General features: G+C 40.7%; 1 protein-coding gene across 8 annotated transcripts in view; it reads left to right on the top strand.

The window, feature by feature from the left end:
- The first annotated feature begins 930 nt into the window (after positions 1–930).
- Positions 931–19,637, top strand: part of LOC309690320 (mitogen-activated protein kinase kinase kinase kinase 4-like) — a 106,715-nt gene continuing 88,008 nt past the window's right edge. For 2 of the 8 annotated variants that reach the window (XM_082507336.1, XM_082507335.1), the window contains exons 1-2: positions 937–1,286; positions 1,549–1,614. In XM_082507336.1, coding sequence (XP_082363462.1) covers positions 1,230–1,286; positions 1,549–1,614 — 123 coding nt within the window. In that variant the 5' untranslated portion in view covers positions 937–1,229. Of the gene's footprint in view, positions 1,287–1,548; positions 1,615–19,637 lie in introns of all 8 variants that reach the window. The other 6 variants (XM_082507329.1, XM_082507332.1, XM_082507330.1 and 3 more) reach the window with 6 other exon arrangements.

The following is a 19,637-nucleotide window of genomic DNA, read 5'->3' as shown; positions in this document are numbered from 1 at the left end:
ACGTGTTAACATTGGCCCTTTTTATAAACAGTGTCAAAGGGGAGTTAGTAGGTTCTGTGTAACAAACTATCTGGTTGATGCCAGAGAGATAGTTTCCCTTTAAACATCTTACATGGTTAGATTTCAATTATTGCTCAAGTCATGTTACAACTATAACCCCATCTTTGTTGAGAGGACAAAGTAGCCAGAAGCAATATAAATATGCAGGATGGGGCTATGTCTGCTTAAATGGACTTAAATGGACTAACCATGTGTGATTAGTTTGTGTCTACTGACTTGATAGCTGCGCGCTAGCTTCTGCACAGCAATAACGGTTATCAGCCATGCTAGTATCAACTGCATCCTCATTCTAGCAATCTTGAATATACACAAGAGTTATTTTAGTTTTGTATTTTCTAGTTATTTTTATTTAATTTGAATTTTGGTTTTTATTTGGTTGGTATCAGTGAGTTTCCAGAGTAGATTTCTTGCTTAGTTTTTATTGTTTAAAAATGTTTCTGTTTTATTTTGTTTTGTTTTATAACAATTTAAGTATTATTGCATGCAATGCATATGTCAGAAGCTAAACTAACAACTAAAATGTTTTTTCACATCTAGTTTTTTCTCAGGAGGTGCACGTCGGATTTACGAGGAGGCATATGGTGCAAGGTTAAAAGGCATTTCCATTTACGTTGTAAGTCACCACGGCATTTCCTGCAGAGATTTAAATCAGGCAGTGCTCCAGCGCTAATGTTTAATAAGGTGGGCGTGGTGAAGAAGAAATAAGTAATCCTAAGAGGTGGGTTGTGTTTGTAACTGCTATATATTGTTGAACCACTTGTGTGAATGCGCATGTGCAGAAATACTTCGGGGTGGTGAGGAGGGGGTGACTTTGGTTCCAGGCCCCAGAAAATCTAGTGCTGTCCCTGGGATAAAGGGGCGGGGAATGAGGAGAAAGAGAGGCAGAGAGACATAGGGACTGACTGCGAGAGAGAGGGCGGAGAATAGAGAGAGAGAGAGAGAGCGAGCGAGCGAGCGCAGCAGGCAGCGGTCCGGCACTTGGTCGGTATGTAGCAGCAGCAGCGGAGCTTCTGTCTGGGACTATAGCGAGAAAAAAACGCGCCTTGGGTTGAAAATATTAGTAAGGGGATTAAAATTAAAACTACCCGAGGATGAGACACACGCCGTCCGCCTGAAGGAGACTAAAACACGCCGTTATTCCGCTAATTTACCACCTTTTTTAAACGAAAATGGCGAACGACTCTCCGGCTAAAAGTCTGGTGGACATAGACCTGGCATCCCTGAGGGTGAGTGTGCTTCACAGTGACATTTTCACGCTCGCGTTTACCCTCTTTCTCCCTCAGATTTTTTTTAACAAAAAAATACAATCACACAGCGAGGCAGTGCTGTTGTTGACACAGCCCTACGGCAGCTTTTCTTTGTCTATATCCGCTGGCATGAGAAGCGAACCGGGCGCAGCCGGCTCCTGCATCGAACGAACCCGCTTGTAATTGCTACGGGGAATCAATTAATCCGCTTCTGCGGTTTGTCTTTTTCTTTTAAATCCAGGATCCTGCTGGGATTTTCGAGCTGGTGGAAGTGGTCGGAAATGGTACATATGGACAAGTCTACAAGGTTGGTCTGAGCCTCCATCTCTCTCAGTGTGTGTGTGTGTGTGTGTGTGTGTGTGTTTGTGTGTTTAAGCACCATCTGAGAACAAACTGGCGGCGGAAACTGGAGCACAAACATGCATTTATGTTTTTTTCCTCTCTCACGGTCTCAGAAACACGTTTTTATAACATTACCCCCTCCCCTCCTTCACTTGGGACCAGTGCGGTCTGGACTGGATTATCTCTGATAGCGTTTTGACCTCTCTCTCTGCTTTACATCCATTTATTTATTTTAATTATTTCATCTTAATGTTATTCAACGATGCTAACATCATCCCGGTAACGTTAGGCCTATTTTGGTCCTGAAGAGATCCCTCCTCCCTCTTCTCCTCCTCTCCTCATCCACACCCCAGTGAAATATTCCTTGCACAGTGCACGCGTTGCCTCGCACTGACAGGGCCGACCCAATCCGTGCATGACAGGCTTCACCACGCTGACCGACTTGTGCGCCATTGGGTGGGCGGTGTTTCATTGCGCATTTGTGCACACCGTTGCCCGGCAGGCCTTTCTGCTGGAGCGGCCCTGTGCTGCATTAATGGGAGGGGGGAGGAGGTAGGCCTGTTCATCCCATCACACTTAGCGGAAAAGGCATTTGACGGAGACCTGGTACTCTTGCAGCCCAGTTTTCCACCTCCATAGCCTGGCAGAGATGAGCAGCAGAGCAGCGACATCACCCTGTTGTTGTTATTTGGCAAAGCTGAGAGCACAGGGGAAAAAAGGAGGAATGGGTTACAGCTGATGGATCTGCCAGAGCTTCTGTTGAGCTGGCTGCTGGAAAATAGCGTCTCACACACATGCAGCTTTGTATCATATAAAGCTTTTGCATTTCTGAATGTTGCTGTGGTTTGTTTTCAAAATATGTCACACGAATATCATGTAAAACACAAAGCAGGTAAGGCTTGGATGGCTGTGACCTGCAGTCATTTGCAACATCTGACACTTGTGTAGCACAAATTGCAAGTCAAATCTGCAATCCACTCTTATGTTCCTGAAGCTAGAAAATAGTCCCCGTATGTGTATGTTTGTGCGTTTTTTTTCCTTCCCCCTTCTGTGATGCATTCTAGCAATGGCATTGGCCCAGCCCAAATCCTTTTGGAATAACTCCAACTGAATTTCACTGAACAACAAACACCTTGACTGAGATTTGTGGTGCACATTTTCTCTCCACCAGGTTTTTTTGTAGGATTAATTGAAACTGACTTTAGGTTTTGTCGAGCTCTTTTCACACGTGAACACACATGACATTGTCTGAAGTTGTTCTTTCTTACATGTCGCACACAGTGGGAGGAGTGCGTGCCGGTGCTGTGTTTTCAGTGCTGCAAGTACACCGTTAATTTAAGTGTGTTACCTCTCTGGTACGTGCAGGAGGCATGACTTTACTTGCTAGCTGTGAACAAACCAGTCTTATCACATGAACTGTTCTTAAATCTGCGCATCTGGACGTCACACAGATTTTAGAGTAGAGAACTAGGAGGTTATAGTCTGATGGGTGAATGTCTGGGAAAAGTTCGGGGCTGCTATGCATAAGGTAAGCTAGGCAGGGGTTTAATACAGTCAGCTAGCTTAATCAGCTCTTACTAAGCATTAAATCGTGATTTAATTTGGATGACAGAATTGTTTTTGGACAGTACACAGAGGGAGGGGGTAATTCCGCCATTTAAGTATGACTGCAGCTGTCAGCCAGTGTTTTTGAACTGGATAGCAGCAAGATCTCGAATGACAAAACTACATTTTTAGTGTTTGCCTTTATTTTGGTGCCCAAAAAGACTTTAAGAAAGAGTTACATCAGCCTCATAATATGTTTAGTACTGTTGTTATGGAGGTTGTAACATGTGCTAGAAATCGTGACATGAAGAAGATTGAAAATAGATTAAAGTTATACATAAATATGTTCTCCAATCGTAGACAGTATAAAAAATGGAGGTTGCCTCCCTATCGCAAAAATGAAGTCGCTGCGTAAGTGCCTTAAACCTGCAAGGCCCACTATATGGCGATAGCTGTGGTTGCAAAAAAGGACTTCTGGTCCTGTAGATGTCTGCGGGAAAATATCTTTTTACTTGACCTCCATAAATGTTTCTGAATTTATGGGCTCAGTCACTCATTTCAAATTGAATAAGTCTATTTTATAACTCTTGGTCAAGCCTGTGTTTTAAAATTAAGGACTCCCTGCTCATTGGCTATAAGTTGTCAGTCACTAGCCACTCGGCTACTAAGATAAAGAAATGCTTATCTCAAGGCTTCAGTTGGAACCTCAGAATCTAGTGGGTGACATTATTGTAGCCACGTCCATCTTTTATACTGTCCACACCACCTAGTGGTCCTGCAATCCTGAAGTGGATAAGTAGAAAAAAAGAATGGATGGATATATGCTATGTTGTTTATCTCTAGCTGGTTAACATGCTCCATATGGTAGCAATGGTATGAGATCATGTTAAAGCCTCGATAGAGTCCATCTGGAACAGTTACTGTGGACAAAGATTTGCTTTGGCTCTGCTAATGAATACAGTCCTAAAGTGTGAATCGAGACCCATAATAAAGGTTTCTTAAGCCTGATTTTAATAAAATATAATATTCCCATATATTTATATATTGTCAATTTTCATTTATCGGCCATCATAAATGTCAATAAGGTCACATCAGCAAAAGGCTAATATCACCCAATAATATTGGCTGGGCAGTCTTAGGACTGGCAGTCCAGTCTTATGCAAGCATATTTTGTGAGCTTATGTTCGTCTGACCTCTCGTATTTACACATGTACGTTAGGCATCGGTGTTCACAGTAGAGTACAAGGCTCTACTGCATCTTTGCTTTTGGGGATTACACAAGTCACTGGCAGCACCGAGCGATTCCTCTTATTGAGAGGAGCGTCACTTTGAATTTCTAGTCGTGGATGGCGAGGCCGGCCCTGAGGCGAGCCTCTATAAATGCACGCTCGGTGTGTGCAGCGAAATTTCTCCTTGTAATTATACACAGTGGGTGTGTTTGTTTGGCTGTTTTTGTTTTTTCGGTGCTGCAAGAAAAACAAGACTGAATGAGATCTCGATTTACTTTGAATTATTATTTTTTTGTTTGTTTCTTTGTGGTTGGCGGGGAGTGGAAGGCGACGGTGGCTGTAAACGTTTCATTAGAGCAGGGGACAAGTGGTTTTGGAAATGCTCTGATGCACCGAAGCACAAATTAACCTTGACATTTTGAGTTTAGTTCCTCAGGATTCAATGAATCATAATTACGTGTGCCAACCAGGGTTTGAGTGAAGCTGAGGCTTTTTTTCCCTGTGCTTGTCTGTGCCGCCTGCCTCGCTAACATCTGACCCAAAAACCTATGTGTGTGCCTGTGTGTGTTTGGGTCTGCACATGTGCACTTGATCCTCCACACTTGGCGATTGGTCAGGTTTCCCAGGCTGGCGAGTAGCTGCAGAGCATGACAGAGTGAGGAGTGTTGCAGCTGTGTGCACCGACAACAGCTGTTGGGACAGAGAAATAAAAACAGGAGAGGGAGTAGAGCGGTTGGGGAGAGAAAGACAGAAAAGATGAAATACGCAAGAGAGAAGATTTCACCATTGAGGTACCAGTGTTTTAATTTGCTTGTAGAAAATAAAGACGAGGGCCTCAGTGCATCATTCACACCGCTGTGCAAGCCACGTATTAAATTGAACATTCCAGACGACAAGTTTGCCTCCACGCGACGGGGTTTCGAGTTTAGCGTAATGTGTAGGTTTCACTGGATTTCTTTGAAATGAAAAGCTGAAACATCTGCAAAAAACATGAAAAGAAACAAATGAATATGCAGAGGTCACAGTGTTTCTGTTTCCATTTAAACAGTGGGAGGTGAGGGAAAAGTTCAATCAAAGCTGAAGAGAGGGGCTGGAGGAAATTTTAAAACTCCGGTGTAAGGCTGCACTCAGCATGTGGGGCTGGGAATCCCCCTCTCTCTGAGGAAATGGTTTAACCCATTTATGACTTTCTGAGCTTTGAGTCTCGCTGCGCTTCTTTCCTTTACTCACTGTTTCAGGCTCACCGGCTCACTCCGTATTACAAAGTTGTAACAAAGTATCTGAGTCGAGTAAACGAATAAGCTTTTTGGCTTTACTCCCCAAAGATGAAGCTTGTTACCTCATTTGTAGAGTGAATGGAAATTTGTGAGGAAGCAGTGAAACAGCGGAAGTCATCAGCATAGTGAGGAGAAGTTAATGGCTGTGCTCTGATGGCTAGATTAGAAAAACCACAGCCCTGTTCCTGTTGTTCTGTCATGTATCCACACGATGTATATCAGAGGTTTCAGATTTATAAAAATTCTGCAATAATATGAGATTTAAAGTGGAGTAGGAGACCACACTGTGGATCATGTTCAGCTTATTATCAACATGCTAGAGGGAGTACAAAATATCAGTTGAAATAACATAATTTCCACAAATGTGGAAAGCCTGGAAATATCCAGTTTTTACATGAGCAATTAGAATTTATACTCTTTAAGGCCTTTACACACCCTTAAGTATTTATTAAAAAGTACAGATGGGCCACAAGATTAAAATGCCCGACAGGCACAGTGGGTAACTTGGCTCATCTTGTTATGGTGCCGTGTTCTGCTGGGAAACCTGGCATTCATGCAGGTGCCACCTTAAGTCATAAATCAAAAAGCAAATTAAACACCCCGCCTCAGTGTGCCTCAAAAATACTGCAAAAACTGCAGGAGGTATACACCATGCAAATGGAGCAGGATACGCTGGGACAAGCCTGATCCATGGAAGACCCGCCCAGCATCCCAACCTCAGAGGATCCAGTGCCCATGAGCCTGGTGTCAGAAGACAGCACAGGATGGATCACCACCACCTCGATGGGTCAGAGCTTATTTAAAGGCATTTAGGGGACCTGCACACTGTTGGACAGGTGTGAGTTTAAAAAAAAGTATTTATTTATTTTTTTTATTTTAATTTTTTATTGTTGTGGCTGATCATTGGAAAATGAGTGAAAACCTAAGGTAATTAGACTTTTATGTTAAAAAAAGACTTGAACTCTAAGTGAATGACTAGAAAGAGATGTGAATAAAATGAAAGCCAGATTGCACAGCAGGCTGTTCTCCTCGTATCAGAGGTGGAATATGTACCGCCTCACCCTGGTGCAGTGTTTTGTAATCATCGTTCTCTAACCTGCCATTTCAGTGGTATGTGAGGATTTTATCTGTAGTGCTTCCAATATATAGTGTACCAGTGGAACTCCAGTGCCAGATATTCTGTGCAGCTAACAAGACCAAGTGTTCCCTGTATTCTGTTTTTGGACATAGAAGCATCAGCACTACGATTCTCGATTTCACCTGCATCTCATGACCACGTTATGGGGAAAGATGAAACGCATTTAAAGTTATAACATTGATTTATTCCCCAGTAGGAACCATCATGAATGCTGCTACTTGTTTATAATTTGGTTTATTTCACAGGAAGCCAGTGAAAAGAACCAAGTGTAGATGTGATAACACCTTTAGATCTGATTAAATGTTAGGTTGCAACAATTTTAACAGCTGCAAAAATCAATCCTTTTTTTGATTTGTTGCATTTTGATAATAAATCTCTCTGAAGTTTAAGGTAATGCCTGCAAAATGTGATATATATATAAAACACTAAATCATCTCACGGCTGAAAGTAAAACAAAAAATCTGTTTAGATAGAACAGATAATAAACCTCCTGTCAAAGCAGTTTCACTTCTTGTGCAAGTCTTCATCCTGACTTTCTAACAGGAAAGATGCTTGTTTTTCTCCTTGCTGATAAAGTGAAGCTGGGTGTGGCTCTCTATCAGCTGCCTGTCATCTGCTGGGTAGAGCACCATTACTGCAAGTGTCTCAGAGGAGATGCACCTCAGCGTATGACTGAATGCATAGCTGATCTGTCAGATACATGGACGTCTAAGTACTCAGGCTCTGTTTCAGGTTTCCTTCAACCTGCTGCAAGTCTACATCAGCATCTGCATCTTCCACGAGGTTCAGTTTGTTTCAATGAAGTGACTGCAGTGCTGTTTTTGAATATTAAATATTGCCCCACTGCTTTTAGTAATGCCCACAGCTGCAGAACAATTGGATTTTCTTTAAATGTTTTTAAAGTAATTGGTAAATGGCCTGTATTTGTATAGCGCTTTTACTAGTCCCTAAGGACCCCAAAGCGCTTTACACGTCCAGTCATCCACCCATTCACACACTGGTGATGGCAAGCTACATTGTAGCCACAGCTGCCCTGGGGCGTACTGACAGAGGCGAGGCTGCCGAACACTGGCACCACCGGGCCCTCTGACCACCACCAGTAGGCAACGGGTGAAGTGTCTTGCCCAAGGACACAACGACTGAGACTGTCCAAGCCGGGGCTCGAACCGGCAACCTTCCGATTACAAGGCGAACTCCCAACTCTTGAGCCACGATCGCCCCAATCATTAAAAACACCCAGTTCATTTGAATCACCATACCTGATAGGTAGCTGGTGTATCTGGCTTTTTCTGTGACTGAAATAATATCATGAATCTTGACTTGTAGTATCCAGTAGTAGGGCTGTGCGATATGACCAAAATCTCATATCCCAATATAAGACATCTATCGTCCAATAACGATATAAATCACAAAAATTCTACATTTTCTGTAAATTCTGTGAATCTCGGGCAGCTCGACTTGCGGGAAGTGTTTCCAGCTGGGCGTCATATACCTGGAGACGAGTGTTTTAGCAGATGCATGAAACGATACATTTTTAGACATAAGTTGTAACGGCCGCCGTTTTCTTTGTGAGTATTTATTACACAGCGTGCTGCGGGGAAAAGCCTGTTCTAACGTTTGGTTAGAACGCTAAGGTTTATTTTTTTTGCTTCTCATCCATAAATACTCGGCATAATCTTTCACGTGATTCAGTTTATTTTGAAAAGTCTCAACAGGATCTTGAGCTTTATCGTGAAAGGTTTATGTGGAAAATAAGCGGACGGCCGATGGTTTTACCGTCGTTGTTGCTAACGACAACGCATAAAAACAGGCGCTTGTTCGTCCCTAGTGTGGTTATATTAAATATAAGAGAAAGAGAGAACTTTAAGAAATTAATATAGCCACTACAGTGACCATCAAAATGATGAAAAAATATTGCCGTAAACAGTTTATTTTGCGACACCACGAAACAAACGATAGCGTAAAATGAAACGATAGACGTTTTTATATCGTCAACCGATATATATCGTTATATCGAACAGCCCTATCCAGTAGTGCTACAAACTAGGACTGTGACTAATGAGTATGCACAGTACTTGACCTACAGTAAATCCACAGATTTGACAAACTGAAACCAAAAATAATTGTGAAAACCTTTACACTGAAAGGCGTGGGAGCAGATCCATCAGCGCTTTGGTGCAACTTCTCCATGAGAAGTTGCAAATAAGTCAAATAATTGACTGACAAAATAATTTTTTATCATCTAACAACTCAACATGATGATTAATCCAAGTGGAAACTTCCACTGTTGTGTGTTTTCGTCACTACAATCTTCAATCTTGACAAAAGCCACTTCCTTAACCCTTTAAGACCTACCATAGAACCAAGTCCGCCAGAGCTTATATTATATTTTTACATGCTGTGGAGCCATTTTTGGGAGCATTTCAAGTTGCTATACATCAATACAACCATTATAGCCCAGATTTTAATAATATGTATGCATTAAGTGCATAGTAATTACATAAATTGCAAAAAAGTGCAATAAACTACAAAAAAATTGAAAATCGTTTTTGATTTTTTAACATATATTTGTAGTTAGAGAAATTTAAGAGGCTTATCCCTCAAAACTGTAAATACAAAAAAGTTGCACAAAATAGTTTCCCACCACAGGAAATTTAATTTGAGTGTCTTCATAGTTTTATTTTTGAAATACACCAATTTTTATACACTGCAGGAAAAACGAAAATAAATATTATACTGCAAATTTGCAAAAAAGCAGCATATGCATCAAAATAAACTATTTCCAGCAGTGCAATATGAGTCCTAAGCATCCCAGAAACGACACAGAAAGTCATAAAGTCAAAGATAACTTTTAAAAAGAGCAGTATAGGCCCTGAGGCCCTGATCGCAAAAAAGACTACATTTCCGCGAAAATGACGTCACTTCCGGTTTCGGCCAGGTAATGGCGGAAATGCAAAAGTTCGCACTGACGTCTATTCCAACGTAGGAAGTGTTTTGAACAGCTGATCGGACCGGCAAAGCGTGTTTCTGGAATATTATGTTTTTGTTCCTGCAAGCGCTTTTTATGCAGTTTTTGCAAAGCTTTATGTGGAAGGAAACCGTGACCTAGGACAAGCTGATGGCACAATATGTAAGTACAACTCCTCCGGTTTCATATGCAAAAAAAATTTTTGCGCTAGCATACGTGGTTGCAGTGCTACCGGGATTTAAAAATAGTTACGCATAACAGAGCGTTCCCGCTCCGATCGGCTCTAAAGGGTTAATAAAGGCTGGATGTTTAAATGTGTTAAAAAATAAATATCTACATTTCAGTGACTCAGAATATCCACAGAAATAATGGTGTACGAGCTTAAACCTATTAAAAAAAGATTTCATCAGGAGCACGTTATTATTATTATTATTACCCACCTCCTAAATTTCTCTTGTTTTATAACTTGTACGGGTAAAGCTATTTACAGCCGGGGCCCCGGCTCTGTAAAGTGGAGGAACTGCAAAGCTGTCAGAAGGAATAGGCTCATGCAAAGCCGGCTCACCGGCCTTCCGGCTATTCAAACTGGAATGTTAGTCTTGTCTGCTGCGACCTTTCTCAGCACAGGAAGTGAAGCAGCAAAAGCCTGCCACCTCTCTATGGGGAACTTTCTTTACCGTCAGAGCTGCGCTTATCTGCTGTGACCTTTCCAGACAGAAGAAGTGGAAGCTCTGCCACTGATAGCAGTAACAGGAACCCAACTGTGTCACCGTGTTTCATGGAGAAGTTGCACTAAAGCGCTGATGGAACTGCTCCCGAGCCTTTCAGTGTAAAGGTTTTCACAAAAGTGCTTCAACACATTGCTCAAGCCTGTAGTGCTCGAATCTTTTATAAGTTGTAGGTGACTTTCTCTTTTAGAAGCACTTTTGTTTTTTTTTTATTCGACTCAAAGGTGACCCTGCTACTGTTGTTAATGAATCTGTTAGCAGTAGCCAACCGTGCCTGCTAGCTAAAGTTAAGCTAAAAATAAGCCACAAGCCTCAGACAGTATCTGGGTCATGTTCTTTGATGCTCGCACTGGTGCGGACTAATGCAGTGACTGTACTGCTTCTGCTGGTGAATCTCCGAGGATCCTTTCATCCATCAGCAGAAAGATTTAGTTTTTTCTTTTGTATTTCAAGAGATTTTGACATGGATGACATTTGCTTCCATTTGTTGCGTTCATTTTTACACCATTGTCACCAGAACAAGATTGGCACTTTTAACTCTGCTGGAGATTGAATCTCTAGTCGCAAGTTTACCTCACTGCTTTTATTGATCTTTATTTTTTTGTGTGTTCTCTTGAGCACAGCATTGATTGCAGTTTAACTGATCATTAAAACCAACAATATAAAAGATGAGATCGCTGCCTGTGCTAAAAAAATTGATTCTTCACAGAATATAAACACAAAGCAATAGATTAAAGTAAAATGCGACCAAAATATAAAAATAAAAGGATTATTTATGTATTTAATGTTATTATATTAATATATATTAAATAGTTTGAAATGTTTTTTCCCTTTCCTCATTTTCTTACATTTATCAGTTGAGAGAACTTCATTGTAAAATATCTAACTAATTTCAGTTCTTTATCATATTAGTTTTTAAAAAAATTTCAAGCACATAACTCATTTGACCTCACAGGATTGGTAACTGCCTTCAGTCAATTTCCTCTTACTTGCTGATACCAGTCAACCATTGTGGCCGATGTGTTGGTTGACCCAAAACTGGAAAACCTTGGCTTGATTACCTCAAGATGGCACGGAGGAGAGAGAGAGAGAGAATTAGGACTGATCAGGATAAAGAGAAAAAAGTGGCTACACTTGCTGCTGTTCAGCTCTTAGTTACAGTTTTTGAGATGTAATTGTGTATCAGTCCCTTTGTGCTTTTAAGTACATATTTTATGTTTCTGTTAAAATATTTTTCACAAAGCAAAGGTTTCTTTTTTCAGGAATTCACCTGAAATTGCTGAAGTGGTGTTATCAGTTAGTCTGGAAAAAAGGATTGTTTGTGTGTGTGGATGCTTTTTAAATCGAGACAAATACCCATCAAAGATGCAATCTTTTGGCCCACGTGGGTCCACAGTGAGCTGTCCACAGTGGGCCCCTCTACTGGTTTGAAATTTAGAGCACATCTGGGCGCCGCAGTGTTGGGCAGCCCATTGTGTGGGCTGTCCACATTAAGCAGAGCCCCACAATGGAGCCATGTTCACACTCTTGGTGCGGCACTGTGGTGGGGTAAGCTTTGTATCTGTGTTTTGGCTTTTCGTCCACACGTAAACAGCGTTTTGGATCACTGGAAAAAAAAACCTCCTTCCAACTCCGTTTCTGTGTTTACAGAGATTTCATTTTGCAACATGAAAGGTGTGCAGCTCCAGTAAACATCAGACTCTACCACTTTATTGTTTGTAGGCTTTTGATTGGCCAATATTTCTGCCTGGTTAGGGTCATATTGCCTCCTGTTTCTTTAACTTGCCCTTGACAGTGCTTGATATGGTTTCTTGGCTTTTCATGTGAACAGAGATATTTTTCAAAAAACTTCCATAATAGGGCATGAGGGGTGTCTACTGGTAAATCCATCATTCCTGAAGTGAGTAACCAAATACACTCAGACTGACATTAATAGACCCATTAGTGGCCTGCCAATGTAAAATATTGCTTTGATTCCTATTTGAATGCCTCTGAGGAGGATTTTTGATATATTAGATGTATTAAACTATATTTAAACTCCCCATTTGTTCCTCTGGCTCAGCTAAATGTCTGAGATGCCACATGTAAATCCAGACAGTAGCATCAGCTGTGTTTGTCTCACTTATGCATGTCTATAAAAACCCATCTTAGTTAACAAATAGCCCTCTTTTATTTTTTTTGTTTTGTGTCTGCTGGCTCCTGGAAAGGTTGTTATATAATACACTCAGCTACAGTGTGTATGCGGTGTTAGGTGGATGGATGCAAGCGTGCAGACAGTGCAAACAGATGGCTTGTCCAGAGCATTAGCTCTGCCTGTGTGCCGTGTCAAACTGTAGATGCTACATTTCCAAAAATGAGCAACAAAAGAAATGAGCCTTTGTATTGTAAATGAGTGCACCGTGGCAGCATTTGGTATGGACCAAAATGTCTGTAGCACTAAAGATTGAAAACTGCCATGTACTGAAATCTGACATGGAGCTACTGGCCAGGCTTAAAGTTCTCTGTAATCACATTTTTATTTTGTAATTAGTTTTGTATAGATATGATAACGTCTCAGAGTGCATCAATTGAAAGTCAGGGTTTGGCAAATCCCCAATTATTATTTTCACTGACGTTCAGCATGGATGAGGACGGACAGTCTCCACGCATGCTATTAACAGGTTGCATCGGGTTCCAGTTAGTACATAAAAAAAATAAATCAAAGCATAATTTGAATATTTAAATATAAAAAGATTCCATGTGGGTATGTAAACTCTGAGCTTCAATCTTTATTTAAATATCTCCACCTGTTTGACACGAGGTTTCATCTTTACTTCCTCTTTTTCTTCCTCTTCCTCTTTTTCTTCCTCCTCTGCTCTCCCTTAGTGTAATATGTTTTATTTGCTGATATATATTGCTGCAGTGTTCTGTTACACCTCTGTCTACAGGGGGTTTGAACTTCTTTACCCCTTCTTTAGTTTGTATTATTTTCAGTCAAACTCGAATTGTTGTTCCAGCCTTAAATAGATAAACATCCACTTAATCTCTTGTATGTGCTTCTCTTGGCCTGTACTGTGTTGTTTCTCTCTCAGCGTTAGAGTCAGTGAGCCTCAGTTTTCCTTACTCTAAGTATCTATGGATGAGAGCGATAAGAAGGCCAAATGTAATTTAAAAGCTGAGGTGGTGCAGTTGTTTGTCAGTGTGAGGAGGCTGTTGTAAGACTTGGAGTGAAGGTGTTTTGCAGTTTATTAGATTGATTAGGTCTCGTTGTGAACAGATATCCCTCTGTGTTTGTTCCTCTGTTCTCAGTTACAGTCACGCTGACACACACGATAGGCACAAGAGTCCATTTTTCTATGATCCAGCCCATAAACTATGTCACATGCCAGGACTGGCAAGTGATGAGATGTTATTAGTAGCCTTGCTTACTTCAGCTTCACCTTGCTTAATGTTTCCTGTGTGTTACATCAGTCATATTTCCCTAACTGCCAGCAATCTTCGTCCTCTAAAACTCAACAACCACAGGGCTAAAGCTAAAATCCAGATGGAAATTCTGCAGGAAAAAAAATCACTTTTAGGAAAATTTATTCCTCGACAAAAGATAACAGCAGATCCATTTTGTTTTATAGAGCAGGCATCAAATGGCATTCTTTGCTTTTCTTCTTTTTTGTTGAAGTTTTTAAGTAAATGACATTATGTTCAAATCCTCTGTCGTTGGGGATTTATAAAAATAGCCATTCTCTAAAATATTCAGTCTCATGGGTAAATGCCAATGTGGTAATAACACTGTTAGAGTTGCCCTGATTCTGGTTTTTCTGTTTGGATACTGATAACTTGGCTTTGGGGGAAATTACCATCATATATTTATCTTAATTATCTCACTTACATGGATTTCAGCTTAACCTCCTAGGACCTGGCGTCCACATATGTGGACATCACATTTTGGGTTGTCTAGACCACAATAATAAATTTTGCTCTACAAAGGCCTGATATCCACTTATGAGGACATTATACTGCCACTGTTTTATCGAAATTTAAAACAAATGTCCTCATAGGTGGATACCCTTGTAAAGCAAAATCAGGTAAAAAGATAATTGTTTGTTTTTATATTCATCAGGTCCCAATCAGCCCGAATTGCAAGGAGAAATTAAAAATGCATGCCATGAAAGAGTTCGGTTCTTAGGAGGTTAATGTGTGAGTCTTGTTGTGTTCTTGTTTTACCATCAAGCCTTAAACTGAACATAATAAGAGTTGGAGTTAAAAAGGCGAGCGAGAGAAAGAGTTGGTGTAGAGCCTTTAAGAGTTTGTGCTTAAGTGAAAAAATATTAAGCAAAAGAAGAAAAGCTGCTATGTTAAAATCCTGCCAAACTGATGTTCGCTTCTTTCATGCAGTATTCGCCCTCTTATGAGTGCTTGTTTACCGCTGCTGACCGATGACATCGCAAACACAGAAAAACATACAAGAGAACAGACTTGGCACCAATATCTGATCAAGCCTTTTGAGCCAGGATCAGACTGATATCTGAGCCAAATACAGGAGTGTTGCAGCTTAGTCACCATTGACTTAATTTACAATTTGCATCAATTCAATTTCCCAGAAATATTTTGATGCTGCTGCAGTTATTCACACTGTTAATATCACAATAGGTGTCGTTTATGTGTGTGTAAAATCAACAGGAGCATTTTTTTCATCACAGTCTTTTAGTTTTCTCCCACCTTCTTCAGATTGGAGCTCAGCTAAACTGTCGTGAGTACGAACACGTACACACAGTCATATTTCCAAGGTCGGAGGATCTGTCACGCGAGTGTAGTGTACTTAGATGGGTTTCATGCCTCTCTTCCCCCTTTCGCTCTCTCTCCCTCTTCCTAGGACTCCACCTTTATTGATTTCCACATAGCACTAGCTTGCATCTTGTACAAAGGCCCCTTCATTATGTTATCTGTGACCTGTTTCTGCCTGATAACTCTGACTACAAGCCTCTGTTTAAGCTACCATCTAGGTAGTGGAGCATTTGTGGGATCTTTTAGAGTTGTTTTGCAGTATTTTGAAGCTGGTGCATTGCCTCTCAGGTCATACAACCATCTTTACTGATTATTATGAGGTGCTGCTTTATAATGCCAACAAATGAAAGGCTGTTTAAAAGTCGGAGGAGTTGGATATTCACTCAGGTTTTCCACATCTTTGTTGACTATGGACCTGTAATGCTTTTAGATCAGATCTGAGTTTTTGGAATTTTGGTAGATTTTTTTTTTACTTTATTTTATGCATTTGCAAAATAATGTTAATAAACATTTAATATACTAATGTCATAAGGGAAGTCTCTCATAAGGCCTGTCCTGATTTTTATAACTATGTTTTCTGAGAAAGCTACCGTAAACATAAAGACAGTCAAGACAACAGCGTTGCTGTCATTTCAGCTATATTAGTGCATAATATCTGCTTAGAAGGAGAGTTGGATGCTCTAAAAGCCTTAATGTTTTCTCTTTTATACAGTATGCATCTCTGTCAGGGAATCAAACCACAAAAATCAGACCTGTGTATGTGTGTGTTAGTTGAAAAACTTCACTGAACTACTGAACTAGATTCCCTGTTAAATTCACACTTTAACCAGTGGCCCAAAAATTAGCAGAGGACATTAATGAACTTGGGAGCTTGCTCTGACGGTAAATGATGAGCTTCAGTCTACAGACGTTCCTGAAATCTTGTTTGGAGAGGAAGTAATTCAATTTAAAGGCTTGAGATGCGTCCTTGGCTGGGTTTTGACTGGATAAGAAGGGAACTAACTGCACCTCCGGATAAAGCAGAACCCAGTGGCCCTCCTGTTGGCTTATCATAGCCGCCACCCCCCCACGAAACATACGCGCCAGCTAACTCTCAGTGTCTGGTCGAAGCTCTTGATGACAGTTGTTGGACTGTCTGAGCTTCTGTGGTTTAAACGGGTGCACACGGTGAACTCTGTGTGAATGTGTGTGTAATGTTGAGGTGGGGGTTGAGTGTATGAGTGGCCATCTGGAGGGGGGGGGGGTGTCAAAGCTTCTCTTGGGTTGGCGGGAGGGGTGTTTGTCCTGGGTTACAAGCTTAAGAGAAGTCTTGGAGGGCAAACTGATGAAGAAGAACTTTAAAAGCGATGTCACCAGCTTTAAACCTGGAAACAAACATGGCAACTGTTCTGCAAGTTATGCAACATTCAATCAACCAAGATCAGCATCTAATTAGACTGGAGGTGCAAAAACGTCGGCACATTTGCAAAGCCATGCATGTATTTTATTTTATTTTATTTTACCATTTTATTCAATAGTTTTTGCCTGCCTTGCTTGCTTTAAGTGTATCGGTCAGGCTCTTAGCCACACACACACTCGCTTGTTGCCGCAGTTATAATAAACCCTGTTTTTGTTTAACTGAGTTCTGTAGCTCCTTTCAGCCCTGCGCACAGTGAGGCCGCTGGCTGGCCGACTGACAGCAACATTAGCTTTTGTTTTCATCTGCTTCAAAACACTGTGAGCCGGTCTGATCTGTCACCTGACCACAAACTTTGCCTCATGATTGGACCACAGCGCTGAGCTTCAGCCAGCTGACCAGAAGCCAGGCATCTGATTGGGCTAGAGCCTCTCAAAGCACTTCCTCCTGTAGCCGGGCAGACTGCGAGTTCCCATGAGGACTGAAGTGTTTCAAAACACATATACAGACTGCAGTGAAGAGAGACAGTTACTGCAACTATGTAGAGGGAACCTCTGACAGCCATAGAAGAAAACATAGATGCCTTACCGTTAAGTAAAAATATCAGTATATCAGGAGCAACAAAGAGCATCTTTAGTTATGAGCTCAGCCTGAGTGAAAACCTGAAAATGATGTAACCACAGGATACGAATTTTTTTTTTTTCATCTCATCGTGCCAGAACCTGGGAAAACAAAAACCTAATTAATGCAGGCGATGTTGTCGTGACTCGAAATCTGTTTGTGTTACTAGGCAGATACAAATAAATGCATTTCTTGCTCACGCGGGGAGGGAGAAACTGCTGGAACAGAGTTTGAACAGCAGATCAATCTCAGTGTCACATTTGTGCATCCACTCCAAGCATAGGACAGCTCAGCTCATTAGTTTTAGTCGGCAGTTTCAGTGGAAATACAGATAGGAAATGAGAGTGAGGGTGGTAGCACATACTCCTCTAATTCTCAAATTGATGACTGATAAGCATATTTCCCAAAGTGCTTTGCTCCTAGGAAAAAAAAAATGTATACGATAAATCACTTTCTGCCCTTAGATTTCATCCTTGGTTCCCCTATAAATACAATTATGTAATCCAACTTTATTGGAGAAAGGAGAAGCAACCCTGCATGCATTTTACACTCATCCCTGTCACCGGCTTTTTCCTGTATTTGTCTTTCTCTTTGTTATCTTGTCATTGGAAACAAACATGTCACTCACAGTTGGCTCTGATGTGTCACACACCATTCTCATCTGAAAGCACTGCGCAGACACACACATTCTCGATTTGATGTCTTAGTGAGGCCATCTAATTGACATAATGCTTTCCATAGCCACTTACCCTAACCCTTAGTCTAAACCCAACCATAACCTAATTGTAACCCGGACACTAAAACCACATTTTGAGTCTTAAAAATGCCTTCAAACTCGTGGAGACAGGCACCTTTGTCCTTATAAGTGACTGTTGGTCCCCACAAGTATAGTAACGTTCCAGTTTTTGGTCCCGACAAAGATGTCTAAACAGGTACACACACAGATACATTTACAAAATGTGTTAAGAAGCTTTTTTTCTGGTTGTTGTGGGAATGTTGGATGATTTTTGTTCAAGGTTCAAGGTTCTTCCTTTGTCACATGCATAGTTATACAAGTATAACACACAGTGAAAGTGAAATGTTGTGCCCTCGCTGTGTTGAGCTGGCACACAGGTTACTGTAGGATCAGCTCTATACTCTGTTTTCCTAGCACCTTTTATGACCCTTACCACACACACACACACCTTCATCGTACTATCCTCAGTCAACTAGGTTGCCTTGGAGACGGGTTTGGAAAGTGTTCGGCAGACTGGTGCTTTATGTAAAATGAGGAGGGGGGTATATGGGAAAAACCTATTGCTGTGTGAGATGCTTAAAAGATGTGATTTCTGTGCTGATTTTACATATAAACTAACCAAAATAAAGTGTTAATGAGGAACATTTCTAATGCTTTTTAATGTTCATATTACTACCTTACAGTATTGTTACTTTTTAAGCCATAGATGACGGCAATCCATCTTAACCAAAAGCTCAGGCCTTCAGACTAGCTGTTAGCATAGCTCCACCCACTTTCTGTTTCTCAGACCTTCTGGTTCCAGTGGGCAGCCAATCACAACAAAGCTGGCTTAAATTAAAGGTGGCCTTAAATCAGGGATATCAAACTTATTTTAGATCAGAGGCAACATACAGCCCAGTTTGACCTTAAGTGGGCTGAACCAGTGAAACTCTCTTTTCTATCAGTATGAAGTTTAAATGCACATTTAATGCCTGAGATATCTCCGTAGAAGAAAAATAAATAAAATTTCAGCAGTGTGTCTGAGTTTTTCTACATGATAAAAAAAAATGCAGCTTTAGTAAATAAAAGAAAAACTTTTTGTGCTTAAACTGGAAGAAATAAATTGCTCATTGCCCAGACTGTCCTGTAATTATAAAACCAAAAAACTCAGTTTTTCTTTTTGTCTTTTTCTTTTTCTTTTATTTTATATGTTTTTTGTTTTTTTTTACTGTGACTCAAAAATAGTAGATGATGAAAGAAACATGCACTGTTCTAATTTAATTATTGATGTATTTCTTATTTACTTTGGTGTAGTTTGGATGCTCATGGGAGAGGTCTTGCAAAAGCTACAAAACCTCAAATACTGTTAAAAGTCCAAAGTTTATGCTCACCTTAACATTTTTCAAAATGTCAAGTGTGCCACATTGCTGAAGTGAGATTACTGGAAAGTAATAATATATTTTATGCACTTTGCATGGAGCAATGTTGCCCCCTGGGCCTTATGTTTGACACCGTTGACTTAAATGGAGAAAAGCTATTGTCAGATAAATCTAGCTACTCAGGAATTTAATGTTTTTTGTTACCATTTATTATGCAGTTTTTGTTAAATA

Source organism: Aulonocara stuartgranti (assembly GCF_965226115.1).
Source record: "Aulonocara stuartgranti genome assembly, chromosome: 16".
Taxonomy (NCBI): Eukaryota; Metazoa; Chordata; class Actinopteri; order Cichliformes; family Cichlidae; genus Aulonocara; species Aulonocara stuartgranti.
The sequence above is the reverse complement of the archived record's forward strand: the minus strand, read 5'-3'. Positions and strand labels throughout refer to the sequence as shown.